The 18,206-nt window shown below is 35.1% G+C and overlaps 1 protein-coding gene across 2 annotated transcripts in view; it reads right to left on the reverse strand.

Moving 5' to 3' along the window:
• Positions 1–4,296: 4,296 nt before the first annotated feature.
• Positions 4,297–18,206, reverse strand: part of LOC149796554 (transmembrane protein 144-like) — a 52,795-nt gene continuing 38,885 nt past the window's right edge. For both annotated transcript variants that reach the window (XM_089961253.1, XM_089961252.1), the window contains 2 exons: positions 13,259–13,530; positions 4,297–8,168 (listed from right to left, as the gene is read on the reverse strand). In XM_089961253.1, coding sequence (XP_089817379.1) covers positions 8,070–8,168; positions 13,259–13,530 — 371 coding nt within the window. In that variant the 3' untranslated portion in view covers positions 4,297–8,069. The remainder of the gene's footprint in view (positions 8,169–13,258; positions 13,531–18,206) is intronic.

Genomic DNA, 18,206 nt, shown 5'->3' on the forward strand with positions numbered 1-18,206 from the left:
CAAACTTCGTCACAAATGGAGCAAGCAAAAAAGTCAGAGTGGCACTAACTCGCAATGACCTGGCAGAGGTCAACGATAGCGTGATGTCACGCAGTATAAAATGGACAAAGTCCCAATAGGTGACACATTCACTTAAATTTAGCAGAAATTGTAATATAAATTTACACAACCTGCAGCAGAATGATTAATCCATAAAATAATTACAAAAAGAACGGTGGATGAGTGACTTAGAACAAAACGGCATCGATTGTCAGACGATAAACTGGACGATTTTGTCCAGACCATCAGTGAAGCTCAAAGCTGGCGACACCTGGCTGTGCCACGGGGAGGTAATGGGCAAGTGCCATTGCCCTTTGATTGTTGATATAGACAGAAAACGACGATTTTCGTCTTTAAATAGGGATGGATGAGTCAGGTAGCAGGTTGATATTCATTGCGTAATGTGATTGGGGAACTTATTCGTATGAGAAATCCACTAATCAAAGACAAATTAGTATTTGAAATTTTATGATAATAATTACAATCAACTTGTATGGTAGAAAATAAGTTTGAATCATTTATTAATTATAATCCACTAGTCTGACAGGAATGAGCAGTTCGAATTTTTTAATGATAAGAATTAAATTACAATCTACCTTACTGATAGCATATATATATATATATATATATATATATATATATATATATATATATATATATATATATATATATATATGCACGAATCGATTTAACGGAGTGCGTGGCTTTCAAATTTACGATTGAAGATGACAAGGTTTTCATATTTTATGTTTGTATGACTATAATTAAACAATGCGACTAGTCTGTAGTCTTCACTATATAATGTACTGGTATAATTTTTGTTGAATAAGATAGCATCAAAGGGATTACGAGCTCATTTCAAAACGCATTTGGTGTTTTATTACGGTGACGGACTTAATAAAGATAACTAATTAACAATACTATTTAATATATGTTCTGTAAAGGTCTTTGTGCAGTTGTCAGTAATCACCAGTAGATATTGACAATATGAGAGTTTATTCATCAAGCATTGTATTTTCTCACCAGAAAAGAAGACCAATAAGGGTGAATCGATGAATAAGAGTAGATTAACTGAAGAATTGCCTTTTCAATGAGTGGTTATTAAAAGCCTTTCTGTATGACTATAAATCGTTATTATTTCTTTTTTTCTCTTGATCTCCCGTTTCCTTATTCACCGTGACACGCAGAGTTAAAAAATAGGTCGGGTCATTTTTATTGCGGCAACAAATGGTTTTGTTTTGGTATGATATAAAACATATTCTCGGCAAATACTGCATTTGTAGTTTGACGTATCTATATCGTACATCAGTAGTTTATTCTAAGCCGTTTGAAATGCGAACTTCTCGAGTCAAATCAAAAATCAAAATAGATGGTTAAAAAGTAATGAAAGAATAAAATGTTCAGTGACCTCTCTGCAAGTCGTAGTTTGACGTACGTATATCTTGCATACGATTTTTTCCAAGCCGTCTGAAATGTGAACTTCTCTTCTTGATTCAAATAAAGAAAACATCAAAATATGTGGTTGAGAAATAATAAAATAATGACATGAATTATAAACGGTGATTAATTGAATTATAAACGGCGATTAATTGACTTCCTAATCTCCTGATTCATTATTCGATACCTCAGTTACAAATTTTTACGGGAAGTAATCAAACAGTCGCATAAGTTTTAATTGAGGCAACAAATAGTTGTTTTTCTTTTGGGATTATATCAAACATATGCTCAGAAATAAATCGGTAGTCTGACGTATCTATATCGTACGTCGGAATTTTTTAAAGCTGTTTGAAATGTGACCTTCTCTTCTTAATTCAAGTATAAATATAAAAATAAGTGGATAAAAATGAATAAATGAAAAAAAAAATGACATTTCTGCGTGATCATAAATGGTGATTCCTTTATCTCTCAACAGCTTGTTTCATTAGTCGATGCCTCACTTAAGAACTTACCCAGATTTTGTCACTATTTATATCATACACTAAGCAAAACAATACTTCCATCACTGGACGGATCTAAATCATACCTCGGCATATTTCGAAGCCGTTTGAAAAGGGAACCTTCCCCATTTAAATTATAAAATTATACGGTTATAAATAATTAAAAAAACAAAACAAAACCATAAAACCCACCTTAATTAAATATGCTCATGATTAAATTCACATTAACCTTTTTAAAAACAAAATGGCAATACGGTACAGTTGATTTTTTTTTTTTGCAAACGTAAATCTTCTGAGTAGAACTTTTATGTACGATAATTTAAAGGATTTTCCCATAAATACAAGCTGCTATGTGCGAAAAAAAAATTATATATTTAAATAATTTTTATTTTATAGATGGAATGTGTATGAAAAATTAAACGGTATGAAAAAAAAACCATACATGAAATACGGGAATACTGTGGAAATCCTACTGAGGAAAATAGAAATGGCTGGTACCTGGCGACTGTATACAGAAGGAATTTTGTTAAATAACTTTTGTCTAATTAATGTTTTTCAAAGAATTGCCCAGTTACAGTTATTAAAATCTTTATTTCTCAGTACATTATCCGATTTGAATGTTATATGTTAGTGTCTGGTATGAGCAATATCTGTTATCTGTGTCTGTGAACGATATCTGAATCAGATATGCATGACGTCTTTATCTGGCTTGAATTTTATCTGTATCCGATATGAATGATATCTATATCTGGTATGAGGGATGCCTATCTGGTATAAGTGATATTTGTATCTGATTTGAATGATATCTGTATCTGATATGAGCGACCTATATATCTGATATGGATGATATCTGTAAATGATGAATGATATCTGCAGGTATGATATGAAATATCTTTGTGGTATCGATACAAACGATACTTGTGGGTATGGGATATGAATGATATCCATAGGTATTTATATAATTCTGATGAGTAGCAATCCCCCTCGATTTGTGTTAAAATACAAAAAAAGTCTTTATCTACTGTTTATCAATGACTTAGCCTTGTATCCAGCGCACTCTAACACATCTTTTCGTTGATGACTCTATATTACATTCATTAATTAAATCTGTTGTCTCCATTAAAGTTAAACTTCAAATCGACCTTAAAAATATATCATTCTGTTGTCAACAAAACTAAATGCATATTAAAATCTCTAAAACGAAATGTATGACAATCAGAACAAGACAGCTCCTGTCAACTAATATGGATTAACTTTCAACTCAAAATGGCTTAGACGTGTATATTGTCAAAAATAAAAAACTTCTTGGTATCTACATTGATCAACATTTCAGCTGGAATGCACAAGTCGATCACCTATGTGCAATGGTAGTCAAAAGAATAACTGTTAACATTGCTGTCTAGATTTATACCTCCCCAGTAAGTTGAAACTTCCTATTATGACGTCCTTGAATGTTTTGTTTTCATGTCTGCAATGGCTACCCATACAAAAACGTCTATAATTTTAAAGGAATCATGAAATAAGTTTTTCAACCATCTTTCTTTTGATTATATCACTAACTTCATTGAACCAAGATCGCCAAATACTGAGCATAATCTCTTATCGACAACTAACAACTATCTCCAGCTTTGGTGGTCGATAACCAACCATTACCTTGCTTCTTTTAAGATATCATTAAAGAGATTATTTCTTGACCAGCTGGAATGACATATTAAGGTCTCTTGAATAGAAACCTTTATCATTATGTCCACACATAATATGTCCAGTCTTGTTCAATGTATGTATATGCATACAACTTAGGTTATGCTGAAATGCATGTACCCGTTTATAGAATATTGATAATATATGTATATTTCTCAGTCTAGTCATACGTACTTATTCATGTTAAATATGAATGAATGAGTGTGCAATGATACCCGAGTATGTGTATCATTTTGTTTTGAGGGTTTGTGGGGGGGAGGTAATTATTTTGTTTAAACATAACCAATTACAAAAAATGAGTACCACATGGCAGATAGGTCAGTATTACCAAATGTGTTATCATTGTTAAAAAAGTTTATAATTATTTCATTATTATTATTATTATTATTATTATAAATAAGTGCTCTAGTTAACTGTAAACTACTGAAAAACAGCCAGCACTTATAAACATGTTAACTGAGTCAATGAAACTGATTTTAAAATAGATGTCACAGTCTAAATTTTCAAAAATAACATTCAATCATTAGTTATTTGTATAAGATATATCAATGCCAATCTTAAGTTACAAGTTGCATACCTCAAGCATTAGTGGTAAATAAATGGACTCAAAACATTGAGATTAAACTGTTGAGAGAAACCTTTATTATTTATATTTCTTTACATGCATCAACAAAAAATAATATATATGTGTGAAAAAGTACAATTCTTTGTCATTTCATATGCAAAACTAGACCTGTGCAGTTGCTTTACACTATAGAAGCATACATTTTGTCACAACAACAGTATTTGTATGATCAGCAAAACAGTAACAACATGTTGTCTGTGCTATGTCATACATGTGAATCTCCTGAGATGAGGCGAGTCTCCCATCATTAATTGAAATCTCACTGGATTATACAATGTGTGATCAGTAACATTTGGAAAAAAATAAAGACAGTAATAGATTATGGTTGGATTACTCAAGAGTTCATTAAACAAAATGATCAGCATTAATTAGAGTCTTTCAGCAGGGTTGGTTTGGCTTTGGTGTTTAAAGCTTTTAAAGATGGATTCTGCTATGTCCGATTAGGATTTGGAAAGGATTAACAACTTTTATAGATTATGGTTGGATCAATCATTACAAAAAAGCTTAATCAGAATAAAACAGGCTGGTTTACCATTTGGCTTCAGTATTTAATATTTGTCATGATAAGGCACATAAGCATGCATTATCACCCAACGTTAAAAAAACAACATAAACAATAAAAAAACCCCACAAAACTGAAAGGATGGAAATGGGAATTTCAGTGGTTGGAGTCAAGTTTAAAGGGATATTAATGTCCCTACCTATAAAGTCAGCGGCAGTTTTAGAGCTGTTCATGAACAGTGCAAAAAGGACAACAGGCTCCCAAAATCTAATTTCTATATACCTAAAGAAATTCTGTGAAATATTCATAGAAAAATACAGTTTGTTTTCAAAATCAAATTTATTTTTAAATAACATGCTTCAATTATGATATGTTTTAAACAAACTCCGAAATCCCCCACTCCAGCTTGTGGTCCAGTACTACTGGACCTGTTACACCTTTCTAAGGTTGCTATTGCTAAAAGTGATCTGATAAATAACTTCCTAATTTGACCCAAATGGCACTAATCTCGAGTAGTTGTACTAAATATACGTCATTTCCTTACAGACACTGAAAGGTCATTTTCTACTGCTGGGGAAATTGAGGCCAACTCTGGAGGAAACCTAGATCCAGTAATGATAATCATCAATTATGTTGAAATCAAACTGAATGAGGACTGCCACAAATATAAATGAGGCAGTGGTCTACAATGAATGTGTTACATATAAAGACAGTATGAAAGGCAACAAGTTACTGTGAAAAGACTGATGTGATGAGATGATGTGTGTAATATATATATATATATATATATATATATATATATATATATATATATATATATATATATATATATGTATTTCAAAAAATTGTTCAATAGCTGTCATTTCTGTCTATCTGCATCTTAAACGTATCTGATGGAGGAAGAACCAGGGAAATTTTTTGGAAGAACCACCAACCCGCAGTAAGATACCGGCATGCTTCTCTCACAAAGCAGCACTGGACAACCAGAGACCTGAACACAGAGAGACAAAGATGATAGGTCAGTGACCTGTAAAGGTGAGCTCTTTAGACCACTGTGCCACCTGGGACCAATTGAAGAATAAGAAGGCTAATGGAAATAATAAATGAATAAATATCACTTAAGCTGAATATTATAAACGGTTTGATCTTGATGTAAAAACAATGAAAGTTTTAAGATGAGCCATTCAAAGACAAACATTTTTAGTAATGTAGTTTACAATATCTACATCACAATCAACCTATCCTAAATAAAGATAAATACGAGTATATTGGCATCACTTAACATTCATACACAAATACTGATTACATATAATTTTTCTAAAAGAAGAGCTGGCCAGGATGGATATTGATAAAAATTATTTCCAGAATATAAAAGGATAATAATGTACATAATCTACTGAACTCATCCAAGATAATAAATGACATAAACCTTCTTACCAGGTTTGCTGAAAGGGGATGAGACATAGGCTCTACATCAATATAGGTCACAAGGTCATCCAATCAGATGCAAGATCATATTAATATTTGCTGAGCTGACTTATTACATAACCTAAGTCAATGATGCTATCGAGTCATTTACCAACTGGACAAAACTACAGACTTCAGAGTGGTAAAAAGTTCATCCAATCACACAGAATGTTAAACATATGCATTGATGTTGCTCATAAGCAACCTCACTATTTAACAATTATCATCGAAACCTCATCCGAAACTGAGTTGCAAAAATTCTTGATAGGCTCATCCAATCCAAACCCTATCAATAATACATTCTCTAGAGTATGAAATATATCAGTCAATATGATGCAAGATAACCTTATAAATTTGCTTACAAAATACTAAAAAAGAATCCTCATCGGCATATTATTGATATTATTCTAGTTACCAAGTTTAGTTTAAACTGGGTAAGAAATACCGTCTAATGATCAGTAAAAAAACTGCCTATCGAGGCATAGTCACATATGAGTAGATCTTGCTCATAATAAAATTTATTGGATATCTTGATGATGCAAGCCTATTATGAAGTTTGGTAATAATCTAGTCAGAAACAGAGTTGATACAGACAAATGTGGCCAATCAAATACAAGATCACATAATTAATATACATGAATCTTACTCATAATAGTTATGCTTGTACAAGAAGCTGATGATTTAAATCTATTTACCAAGTAAACATTAAATCCGAAACACACATCAGATTGGTAACAAGCTCAGATAATCATATGCAAGGATACCGCATTAATATTCATTGACACCACTCATTGTTAAACTCGTGCAAGACATTGATAAAAAAGTCTATATTCCAAGTCTGATTAAAATCTGACCAGAAATATGGTCATTACAATGGTATCTAGTTAAGCCAAACAGCCAATAAACTACTTCATTAATATGAGTGGATCTCATTCATTATCAAACTTGTTTGAGATCTGATATAATCCCATATTCCAAGTTTGTTCAAAAATTGGACCAGAAATATGCCCTCCAGAGTTGCAACATGCTCAGCCAATCTCATGCAAGATCAGTTAATACTGGTTAATTTTCACCTACTTCAAATTCTTAATAATAGAATCCATAAAATTTCAATTTGTATCTTTACCAAGGACACAATGAATGTAGCTTTTATACACTGGCCTTGGCAACTATCAAACCTGTGACCCTTCGATTACTGGTCTGATCTTCTACTGACTGCGCTACTGTGACTCCCCCCCAAAAAACGAAAGATAAGTCAATGACAATGAATTATATAACATAGGGACCTAGTTTTTAGTAATGGTCCAACAGCAAAAAGTGCCTTAGAAAAATTTAGATAAATGAAAAGATTTTTTTAAAAATCATTGGATCATGAGATACTGGCCACACTATTCTAATTTTCAAAGTAGTATTCCATATAATTAAATAAAAAATTAAATAAATTCCAACTGTTATGAACTGCCCACCTTTTCTGCAATCTGATTAGATATCAACAATTAGGTGATACTGACCCAGAATTTTTATACGCATCAGATAATTCCATGCTGACTTTTTATGTGAGTTTCAATCAACTTTGTAAATAAGAAACTAAGCCATGTTCAGATCTGTAGACTTAACAACCATTAAGACAAATCCAAGTCTGTATATTTAACAGTCATTAAGACAAGTTCAAATCTGTATTTTTTAACAAACATTAAGACTAGTTCAGATCTGTATATTTAACAACCATTAAGACAAGTCCAAATTTATATATTTAACACTCATTAAGACAAGTTCAAATCTTTATAATGAACAATTGTTAACAGCTCTTTCTGGAATTCTTGGATAAACCTGCCAACAAAGCTCCAGTAATAGTTACAGAAAACCCCAGCAGTAAAATCAGAAGGTTCCTTTTGCCCTGCAATGAGATAGAATACAAGTTTACATTACTCGAATGTAGATTTCTGTATTCATCAAACTCAAAAGCAAAAATGGTATAATAGATAGAAACATAACATGTTTGATTTCTTTGAATATGATCTACCCAAAAAATCAAATACTTAATTTAATTTTTGTACCTGTACACTATTCTATTTCAAACTTTGTTTGTTATAAATATTAAAGCCAACTAGTTTAAATATAACAAACATTGGAGTATAATGTTGGTTCACTGTTATCATTATCAAATAACCGTTATGCTTGAGATGGCCTAAAAGATAGTTTAACCAATGTAACTTCGGGTGGCTCAAAACAAAGTTCAACTAATGTCACTTGGGTGGCTAAAAGAAAGTCTAAGTAATGTAACTTGGGATGGTTCAAGTGAAATGATAAACGTAACTTGGGATGGCTCAGGGTGACTTAAAAGAAAGTTTAACCAAATGACTTGTAATGGCTCAAAGAAAGTTTAACTAATGTAACTTGGCATGGCTGAAGGGAAAGGTTTAGGATGTAACTTGGGATGGCTCAAGGAAAGTTTACCCAGTGTAACTTGGGATGGTTCAAGGAAACTTTTTTAAATGTAATTTGGGATGTCTCAAAAGAAAGTTTATTCAATCCAGTTTTATTTCAGCATTATCTCTTTCACAGTACAACCAAAATACATGTTATTTTATGAATGCTGATGCAAACAAACTCATTTGAAGATAGTATTCCAATATCAGAGATGGAAGTTAAATACATAACTCTATATTCTGATCAGTTTAAAATCTTGGATCATTGCTGAGATGCAAACTTCTATATAAATTAACTATTCTGAGATTTGAACAAATTATTTTAATACCAGTGATGCAATAACTGCTGCTATTGCAATGCTAACCTTTCTGTGGTGCTTAGTCTCATGCACAAGCTACATGGTTCTAAACAATTCCTTACTCCCCTTAGTATGAAGGTACTAAAACTGAAGGTCCCAGTCTGAATCCCACATCACAGCCCACATACTGGTTACCATCTTCTTTTCCTTGAGCTTTCTGTGTGCAGTAGATGTGCTTTCACTCTTGGTTGAAAACATTATTTCATTCCACCTGTATTTTTGTATTGTTCAAGTGATAGACTCATCAGTCCTTGCTGCAACTGAATCTTATTTTTTCACTATTTTGTTAAAAAGGACTTTCTGCAGCTTGCAGGGAAAGGTGGTGCCTTTGTGAATTATAACCCAGTACCCCCTCACCTTCAATGTACCAGTGCTAGGGTTCATACTTTTTGCCCAGGCCAATAAAATGGGGCGGGGGGAACAACATTCACCCACTTTACAGTCTAGAAGGAAAGTTAAATATGTGCTCATTAGTCAACAAAATCCACTTTTACTGTCAGTCCCATTGCTTCCACTATTAGAGCTTTAAGTATGAGTGGCAAAAGGAAAGACAGTCCTGTCCCACCTCAGGAGCAAATTCTGGATTAAGATGTTTACTCGATTATAATAGACTCAAACAAGTTTGATGAGGTACTAGTAGTGACTGTTACTAACCTTCCTCCATAGATTAATAAATGGCCAGGATTCAGATCTTTCTTTCAAGTCTCTGAAAAAGGCTAAAGGTTTATTCCTCATAACTGACCTTTTCACCATGAACACATTTCTCTGGGGAGAATGCTTCAAGATGGATACTTCTGCTTTGGTCTGGAACACCATAAGGCCGTGCAACTGGGCAGTCTACATCAATCACAAAGTTGCATATCTTTACATCCTTAAATACAGAAAGTTCATCTGGTTTTGAGACAACCAGGACGTATTCCGATTTCAAGTTATTCCATTCTGACTCCAAGAGCTTTTACCAGGGTAACAGGATAGGTCACTAGGTATTCCCATCCTCCAGGAATTCAATGACTAGTTGGTGCACAATATTCTAAGAGATTACCTTCTCAAAGACCTGTCCCTTAGTTGATCCAGTGACCCACTGTGGGCATATTCATACATTTGAGAAATCAGATCTTATCCCATCCCTGGACTTCATGTTTCCTCACAAACCTCAGGAGAGTCCATGTTCCACTGGATAGGATCAGCAAGCTGCAATCCCTCATAATGGCTCTTCTAGCAAAGACCTTGTTGTTGGCACATTGTGACCCTTCGCTACTGGGGACTCTGAACGGTGCACTAGACTTGGTTCCCCTAGAGACTTTCCTTGTGCCTCAAGAAGATAAGGGCCATTGGCAAGCTCTTTCAGACTTACTCTTTGAAGTTGTCTATGGACTCTGACATTTGATCGGACCCTCACCTTTTTGATTTCATGCTGTAGTCTGAGCTGCAGAAACCAATATCTCCTTCACTAATGCTTTGATAGAATCACTTGTTATATTTGGCATTGTCAAAACACCTTACGAACCAGTGAGTGAAGCATCTTATGTAAACCTTGCCCCGTTTGAGGGTTTCCTGCTCACTTTTAGCCTCCGTGAGGAGGAGTGAGTTTCATGCTTTGTTGGTAGAAAAGGGTTGGTTATTATTCAATTGTAATTATGATTTAGTTTGTATATGTCCTGTTCTCTGGGTTCAAGAGGATATTAACCTATTACATGAACTCTGATGCTGGAGTCAGAGTGGAAATTTGTTCTTTTCAGTTCAAGAACCTTCCATACAGATAGGAAGGATGAATCAAGCTGGTTCATGTAACCTGATGTAGGACTATGCATCCTAGAAATGTAAGCTATGCAATAGTAGCAGACAAGTATTATATAATTCAAATAAGTTTGAACTGTCTCCATCCACCCCATTTTCTACGACTGTTATTATATCAAAATTTGTCTAACCCAAAGTTCTCTATAGTCTGAGTCCCTACAAACAGGGGTCCTACAGTTTTGACCCTGGACTCTCATTCAAAAAAATGTAGCCTACAGTTCCCCATTTACTAAGAACTCATTAGTTTTGGTTGGGTGCTAGTTTTTACGGTTTCTGTGGTTGCTAAACAGTAAAAAAACAATAATCATTTTGTAGAAAGAACCCTCACCCAGTACAGAAACTGAAATACCAATGAAAATGTCATTTTTTGCACAAAATCATGAAAATCAAATCTCATTATATGGACTCAGATAAAATGTGCAAAACAAATCAACCCATGAGAGACAAACACATTATCTAGTACACTGATGAGTGAATTATCACCAAACATATGTCAGGCCTGTACAATCTGAAGGATAATTTAGTCTTGTTCCTGTTACATGCTATTTGTGAAAACACATCCATACATCTAAGCCTAATAAAAAAGGAGGGTGGGTAACCGGGAATTAATGTGATCCCTTGCCTTATTAAGGCAATGACAAATTAATATAAGAATCCTGTAAGAATAGCCACAACCACCAAAACGTGACTGTGATACTTGCCAAATACACACAATCAAACTTCCAAAAGACAAAGCCATGATCACAGTTAATGAGCAAACATTTTTATTATCCAGTGAGTTAGCCTTGCTTCAGGCAACCATGCTGCCAATATTATTTTATATGAAACCACCCCACATAGCTTCTTCTATGATGTTTTTCCTACACAACTAACAGTGGAATGAATAAAATACCTATAGCACCCAATTATATACCCATACAAATGCTCAAATACTACTGACCGAATAAAGTCAACTTCAGATTTGCTGATGTAGAACCAATATTAAAAAACTGTTGGAGAGAATCCATCTTAATATGACTTGCTAACAATGAGAGCAATTTAAATCTCTTTCTGAGAAACAGATAAAGATGGACCAGGATTAGTTGTAAAGCTTAACCGAAAACTATATCTATCTCTTCAAAAATCTTTACATTTCTAATCACTGGATATTTTGAAGCTTCACAATGAATGTTCTTAATTCAAATCAAGTAAAGTATTCCCATTTAAAATTGATCAGAATGCTAGGTTTTAAAATTATCCATCAATTCTGTATGAAAAATAAAACACTGACGAGATTAACTTGCATCCTAGACTTAAAGTGTTCCTTGATGCTTTCACTAATCATAAAAACCCCAACTGTGTGAGGTGTTAATCATTTTGGAGTGCGTGTGTCAGGGGTAACACACACTATGATGAGGCATGTAGAGTACAGTGCCTTGCCTACAAATCATGGTAGTCAATCTGGGTAGATCAAATGTGAAAATCAAATCTTAAGCCTTCTAGTCATGAGTCCAATACCTTAAACACTGAGCCAGTGCAGCTACAGAGGCATTAATTATGTGAAATCAAGTAAATGCTACCGAACACATCCAAATGAAAGAAATGAATGGTCACAAGAAATGATCATAATTTAAATTCATTTATTTTTATGGACATAAATTTGTATGATATTTGTAGGTACTTAAATTTATATATTGGGCAGGAGTCTGACTGTTCTCAAAGAAGGATAACTGTTCTGGGGTCTTTAAGTTTATGCTTTGTGTTTGTGCCAACCACTTAATCTACAAAAAATGGTACTGCATGAATAATAGTGAACTCTGATGCTTTAACTAAGAGTTAGTAAGGCCTCCAATGTGAATAATGTTATGTTAAATAACATTGAGGCACTGTTGGAAAAAGATTTGTTCAGGAATCTAACATGGATAATGTTATCAGATTAAATAAGTATGAAGCTCAGACCAACAATTGGTAGGGACTCTAAACTGGATAATGTTTTCAAAAACCAATTCAATTCTTTCAAAAGTAGTAGAATTCGTATAATCTAATACTCAAAAGAATTTCAGTGAAAAAACATGAAGAATAAGTGAACATTAAGGCAGATAAATAGCCAACAGAAAAAATATCCACCTATTTTTGATCACCTGTAAATCAAATATTGTTTATTCAAAATTCCAATGCAAAATTAGTCAATCTTGTCCTAGACAAAATGCAAACTGTTACATGATGCTATCTACTGCACTTAAGGTGTCTGGCTGAGAGAAAATAAGCTATATATGTATAACATTGATTTTTAATAACTACATTATTTCTCCTAAAATTTTCATGACATTTTGTATATAAACAAGGTATCTCTAATAAATGTAATTCTGAAATAAGTGGGCATGGTTATCTGTGTTCTTTTAATTAACCACATGTAAATTTACCCTTATTTCCCTGAAGAAAAACAATCCTATAAGGGCGGCTATAATTGCTGGCCCCGTAGATATAATCGGGAATGCTACAGGTTCTGAGAGGACTTTGTTAGCCACAAAATAGGATGACGTAGCTATACCCCACATCAGTCCTGATACTGCGCCAGGTAATATGGCCTGTGGATAAACATTCGGCTTATTTCTCATGAAGATGCAGTAAACAAGAAAATAGAAGGTACTGGTCAGGAAGATTCCAGTGAACGATGAAAAGACATAATCAAGACCTGAAAAAAATTATGCAAAAGTAAAGCAATACATCATAATGTACAGCAAACAGTACAATGTGTAGTATTATTCTACACTGAATGCACATAATGTCACAAAAAGCATGAGAAATTGAGATAAGTTAAAGGTCCATTTAATATAATCAGGAACAGATTGATTTGAGTTAAACAGCAGAATAGAAATGTTATTGAGGCATTGTTTCATACACAGTTTATTGATCATTTTTTTTTCTCTAGATGAATTTTTTTCAATTTTAGGGAGAGACGGTGTATGAAAATTTGACCCTTCAAGAATGGGTATCTAAGGCTATTCATTTGCATTTTCCATATCTTAATAGCTGGTTATTTTGTTTTGAAAAAATTCCCAGCTAATGAGACAAGACTCCTATGAGGGTTGGGTAAAATGGTATTAAAACAAAAGCTATTCAAAGGGACTGGTCAGTACTGGCCAAATTGAATTTTTGGGAATATTCTTATTAACTGATGAGTACTGAAACAAACTCTGATATTGTCATGAACTTCAACATACCAAATCTGGTAACAAACCATTTGATGTTTGAGTAAACATGGTTACAATATACCAGAAAGACAGTGCTGCACAAAATTCCATATTGTGGTATTTGGTCCTGCACTTGACATCATGGACAGATCATTAACCAAGTGTCAGTGTTAAGATATAATCACATGCCAATTTTGGTTAAATTTTTTAATGATCTTTTCTACTGTCCTCCCCTCCAAGTTTGGTGTGTGTGTGTGTTAGTGTGTGTGTGTTGGGGGCAGAGGAGAAAACTAACTTTAATAATGTAATACTTACCTGTTACTAATGCCTTACTTACCATCTGGGATGCTAAATCCCCTCAATTGTGCAGATAATTCCAACCTCCAATTACATGGAATGTTCTAGAAATCAAGAACAGAGAGAACCCATAACCAGTCTAACTACCACATTATCAGACTTGGACCCAGACTCTTCTTGGGCCATAAAAGCAGGATGGTAGGAAGGAATCTTGCAATAGTGAGATTACATTATTACCATTCCTTGTGTGCCCCGAACCAAATCTACATTTTAAAGCAGCAATACAAAACCTGTCACTATTGCCATCCTGAATTCGCCAGTTTGGCAGGAGGCTAATGACCTAAACAAACTGGTATAAAAATAATATACTCACCATTATCGTACAAGTGTTCACTGCTTAAGTTGTGAGCAGAATGGACCACCCTTTGCACCTTAATTATTAGGGTCAACGAATAAATAACTTTTCTCTGGTGTGCCAAAGAACGCAGGTAAAAGTGGGAGAAAGTATTCCACTAAAACATGGCTCTTATAACAACCCCAAATACCAAATGATTAAAATAGGATGATAATGTAACAATAACCTGACACCATGGGCATTAATTTTCCTCCACAAAAGGTCTCTCTCAGTGAGGGACTATAAGGTAATTTGATAGTGAGGACAATCCACCTGGAAGTGGTAGATGCTGAGATATGAGCAGAGCCTGTAATTGGTAGATAGAGATGATTTCAACCCTTCCTTCTGCCTCCTGACATGGTCCAACATAACTGTTCAGAGAAGTCCATCCTGATCATCTCCAGCAAAGATTTGACTGAGATGGAGGATCTCTATTGGAAGTGGACCTACTGAAGGAAGCTGGCCTTTTGCAATATCACCAGACTGACAAAGAAGAGAAGCAAACTCATAATTACCATTGGCAGCAAACAGTCTTTCCTACAGACATGGCATGAAGACCACTCCATCTTCTCAATGAGAGCAAGGAATGCAAGAATAAAGGTTCTTTAAAGAAGCTTCACCCAATGGTTCGTAACATGGTTCTGACAAAGCCTGTAACATTCACAAGAGATTCCCTTTCAGTATTAGTGAGCAAGATACTGGTCCTAATCTGGATGATGCAGTTTGCAACCTTCCCTGAAAACTTTTTATGGCAAACAGATTACTTGAAATGAGCAAAACATGAATGTGGTTAATCTGTGGTCTGTTGTGGAGAAGGGCCCTCTAATTCTACATCAGTAGGTCATCTTCTATAGTAATCTCCTGGTGTGATCTACCAACAAATCATGTGGGCTGCTGAACCATGATGGCAGAGGTCAGAGAGAGGTCATCATAATGAGCTATGCAGTGCAGGTCCATACATAAGAACTTGCAGACTCATTCTGAAAGGTAGGATGGTTGTTCAGTTTCATCAAAAAAAAGTCCACCAAGGGTCTCCCACTCAGCCCAAACAGGGAATCTGCTGTGAAATTTGCTGAAACCATTCCATGAGAATTTTCTTGAATTACCTGGGTAGACTGTCTGCCAGAATATTTTTGACTGCATTATGGCATATTCAGAGGGTAATCCCTGCTGTCCATCAATGGAGGTTTGAAGCCTCCACTTACAAAGGAGCACATACCTCCTTGTCACCTCAAGTGCACCACAACTGAGATGTTATCTGAAGAGACCATCACACAATGACTCCTTATTTGGTGGATTCCCTCTCGTGGGACAAAACATATCACTATCATTTCTAAATTGTTTATATGAAGGATAGCTTCTTTCTGGGACAACATAGGAGTAGGGTTCAGGGGCATGTATTGGGACTCAGATCAGATTATTAGAAAACAGCCCCAGTTTGTCCAATAACTTAAGTGATGATCAAATTCTGACTCCAGAATAATCTGAGCTTACAGGGTATCCTTGTACAGTTTCCAATTTATCAGTAAGATACATTGGAGAGGATATATGTACAGTCTTCCAAGGAGAACTAGGTCCAATACAGTGTAATCTCCCCAGGCAAGATAGAGAAAAGCCAGTGAAAAGGTCTAGGCTTGAAGCATCACCAAAAGAGCCAGGTTTCTGTTTATCCTGTACAGCAATTCAGGAAGAGCTTTAGTTTTTTAGGTTTGGAATGGTTTGTCTCTGAGTCTGGAATGACTTGTCTTTAAATATAAAACAATCTAATTCTCTCAATGCTTTAAACAAATTACTCTGACTACATGTTAAATAAGAAATAATACTCTTTTTCAACTTGTGTTATATAATCTATATAAATCATAAATAAGGTCTCAAAGAAGAATAATCTTTTACTAACTGAGCTACCTTCCATAAATACAACATTATTATTATTAATTATGGCTACATTGCATCAACTAATCAACAAAGTATTGGAGGCTGAGTATTTCCAGAGTCCTCAGGTGAGTGACAACTACTCCCATTTTCTGGTAAAAGCTCTGTAAACGGAGGCCAGGCTGAAAGGCAAAGTTTGGAACTGGAAAACATCATGGTCAATGCAAAACCTGTAGTATTTCCTGTGTGGATGAAAACTTGGGATAGGAATGTCTGCATCCTGATGGTCAATGGAGACTGCCCAGATGCTGGGTCATATGGCATTCATTGCTGAAGTAGTATTCTCCATCATGAATGGTTCATCCTGAAAAAATTGTTAGGGTGGAAAGATTGTTAAAAAGCTGAAACTTTCCAGCTTCTTGAAAGGCCAACAAAATCTGGAAAGAGAAAACTAGAGACTTGACATATGCCAACCTATCTACTGTGCCCATCTACAGAAGACTGCACCTCTTCCCTTAATTGAGCCAGTTCTGACTGTCAATGGCTGTCCTTACAAGAGGAGGACGTTCTTGGAAATGAAGCTGGTATCTTTCCTTTAGTACAGAAGGACCTATATAAATTCCATTTTGCCAGAGCAAATACCTGAGAAGAGGGCTAGCCAAGTGTCAATGGTTATCTTGGGAAGCGGGATGCATGGCAGGAAAGGGTTCGAGTCTAAGGGCCTTCTGCACCCAGATCCCATGAAGAAAGGGTAGGAGTCCACAGGCTTCCTCCTTGCCCCTTCTGGTTGGCTTGTCTAGCCTAAGATAGGCAGGAGCGAGGCTTGAATTGGTGTTGTTGCTGGACTGATGTGGATGCTTTTAAAAAACTTTGCAGAAAACTGAAGGACAGCCAGGACAAGAACACTTCCTGGGAAGTTTTGACAAGCCAGGAGTGGCTGTGAGAAATGGTGCTGTTAGTCTCACATGTCCTAAAGTGCCTTGGACCATGGAGGGAATGAGAGCTCCATGGATTCTCATCCTCCAGTGGTGCAGTCCTAAATATATTCTCATTGTGCTCCAGTAAAACCTTTGATGTGTCGAAATCAATGTCTCTGCAAACGTCAAACAGCTCCACTGAATGCATCATGGACAGTGACAAAATATACCTTCCAGTTTTGACAACTGCCTGCAGCAAACGCCTAAGCAAAGCATGAGTCAAAGATTCCACACTCCAAAGATTCTGAAGGAACTTGCCAAAATGGCTATGGTTAATAGTGAAAGAGCTTCAATATCCAGCTTACTGACTGCAGTCTAGCCCATCTAAAAATCCCCACTTAAAACATCCCAGCATTGTTGTGTGAGTAAGAAGGAACTTAAAAGGCCAAACAAGAGTCAACAAAAGAGAGGGACCACTGCACAGATGTACATATGTAGTGACAGACATGCTCATGAATGCCAGTGTTACTAATGTATCCAACTTCAATCAAGACAGGCTCAAAAAATGTATAGAACACAATTCCATAACATTTTATGCTGGACATTTCATGATGTCTGAACAAGGCTTGGTTGGGTTTTTGCTCTTAATGCCATTTTCCAACACAAAATAGGACATAAATGTTGGCCAATATATGAC

Source organism: Sinohyriopsis cumingii, chromosome 6 (assembly GCF_028554795.1).
Source record: "Sinohyriopsis cumingii isolate HCF-2022 chromosome 6, ASM2855479v2, whole genome shotgun sequence".
NCBI lineage: Eukaryota > Metazoa > Mollusca > Bivalvia > Unionida > Unionidae > Sinohyriopsis > Sinohyriopsis cumingii.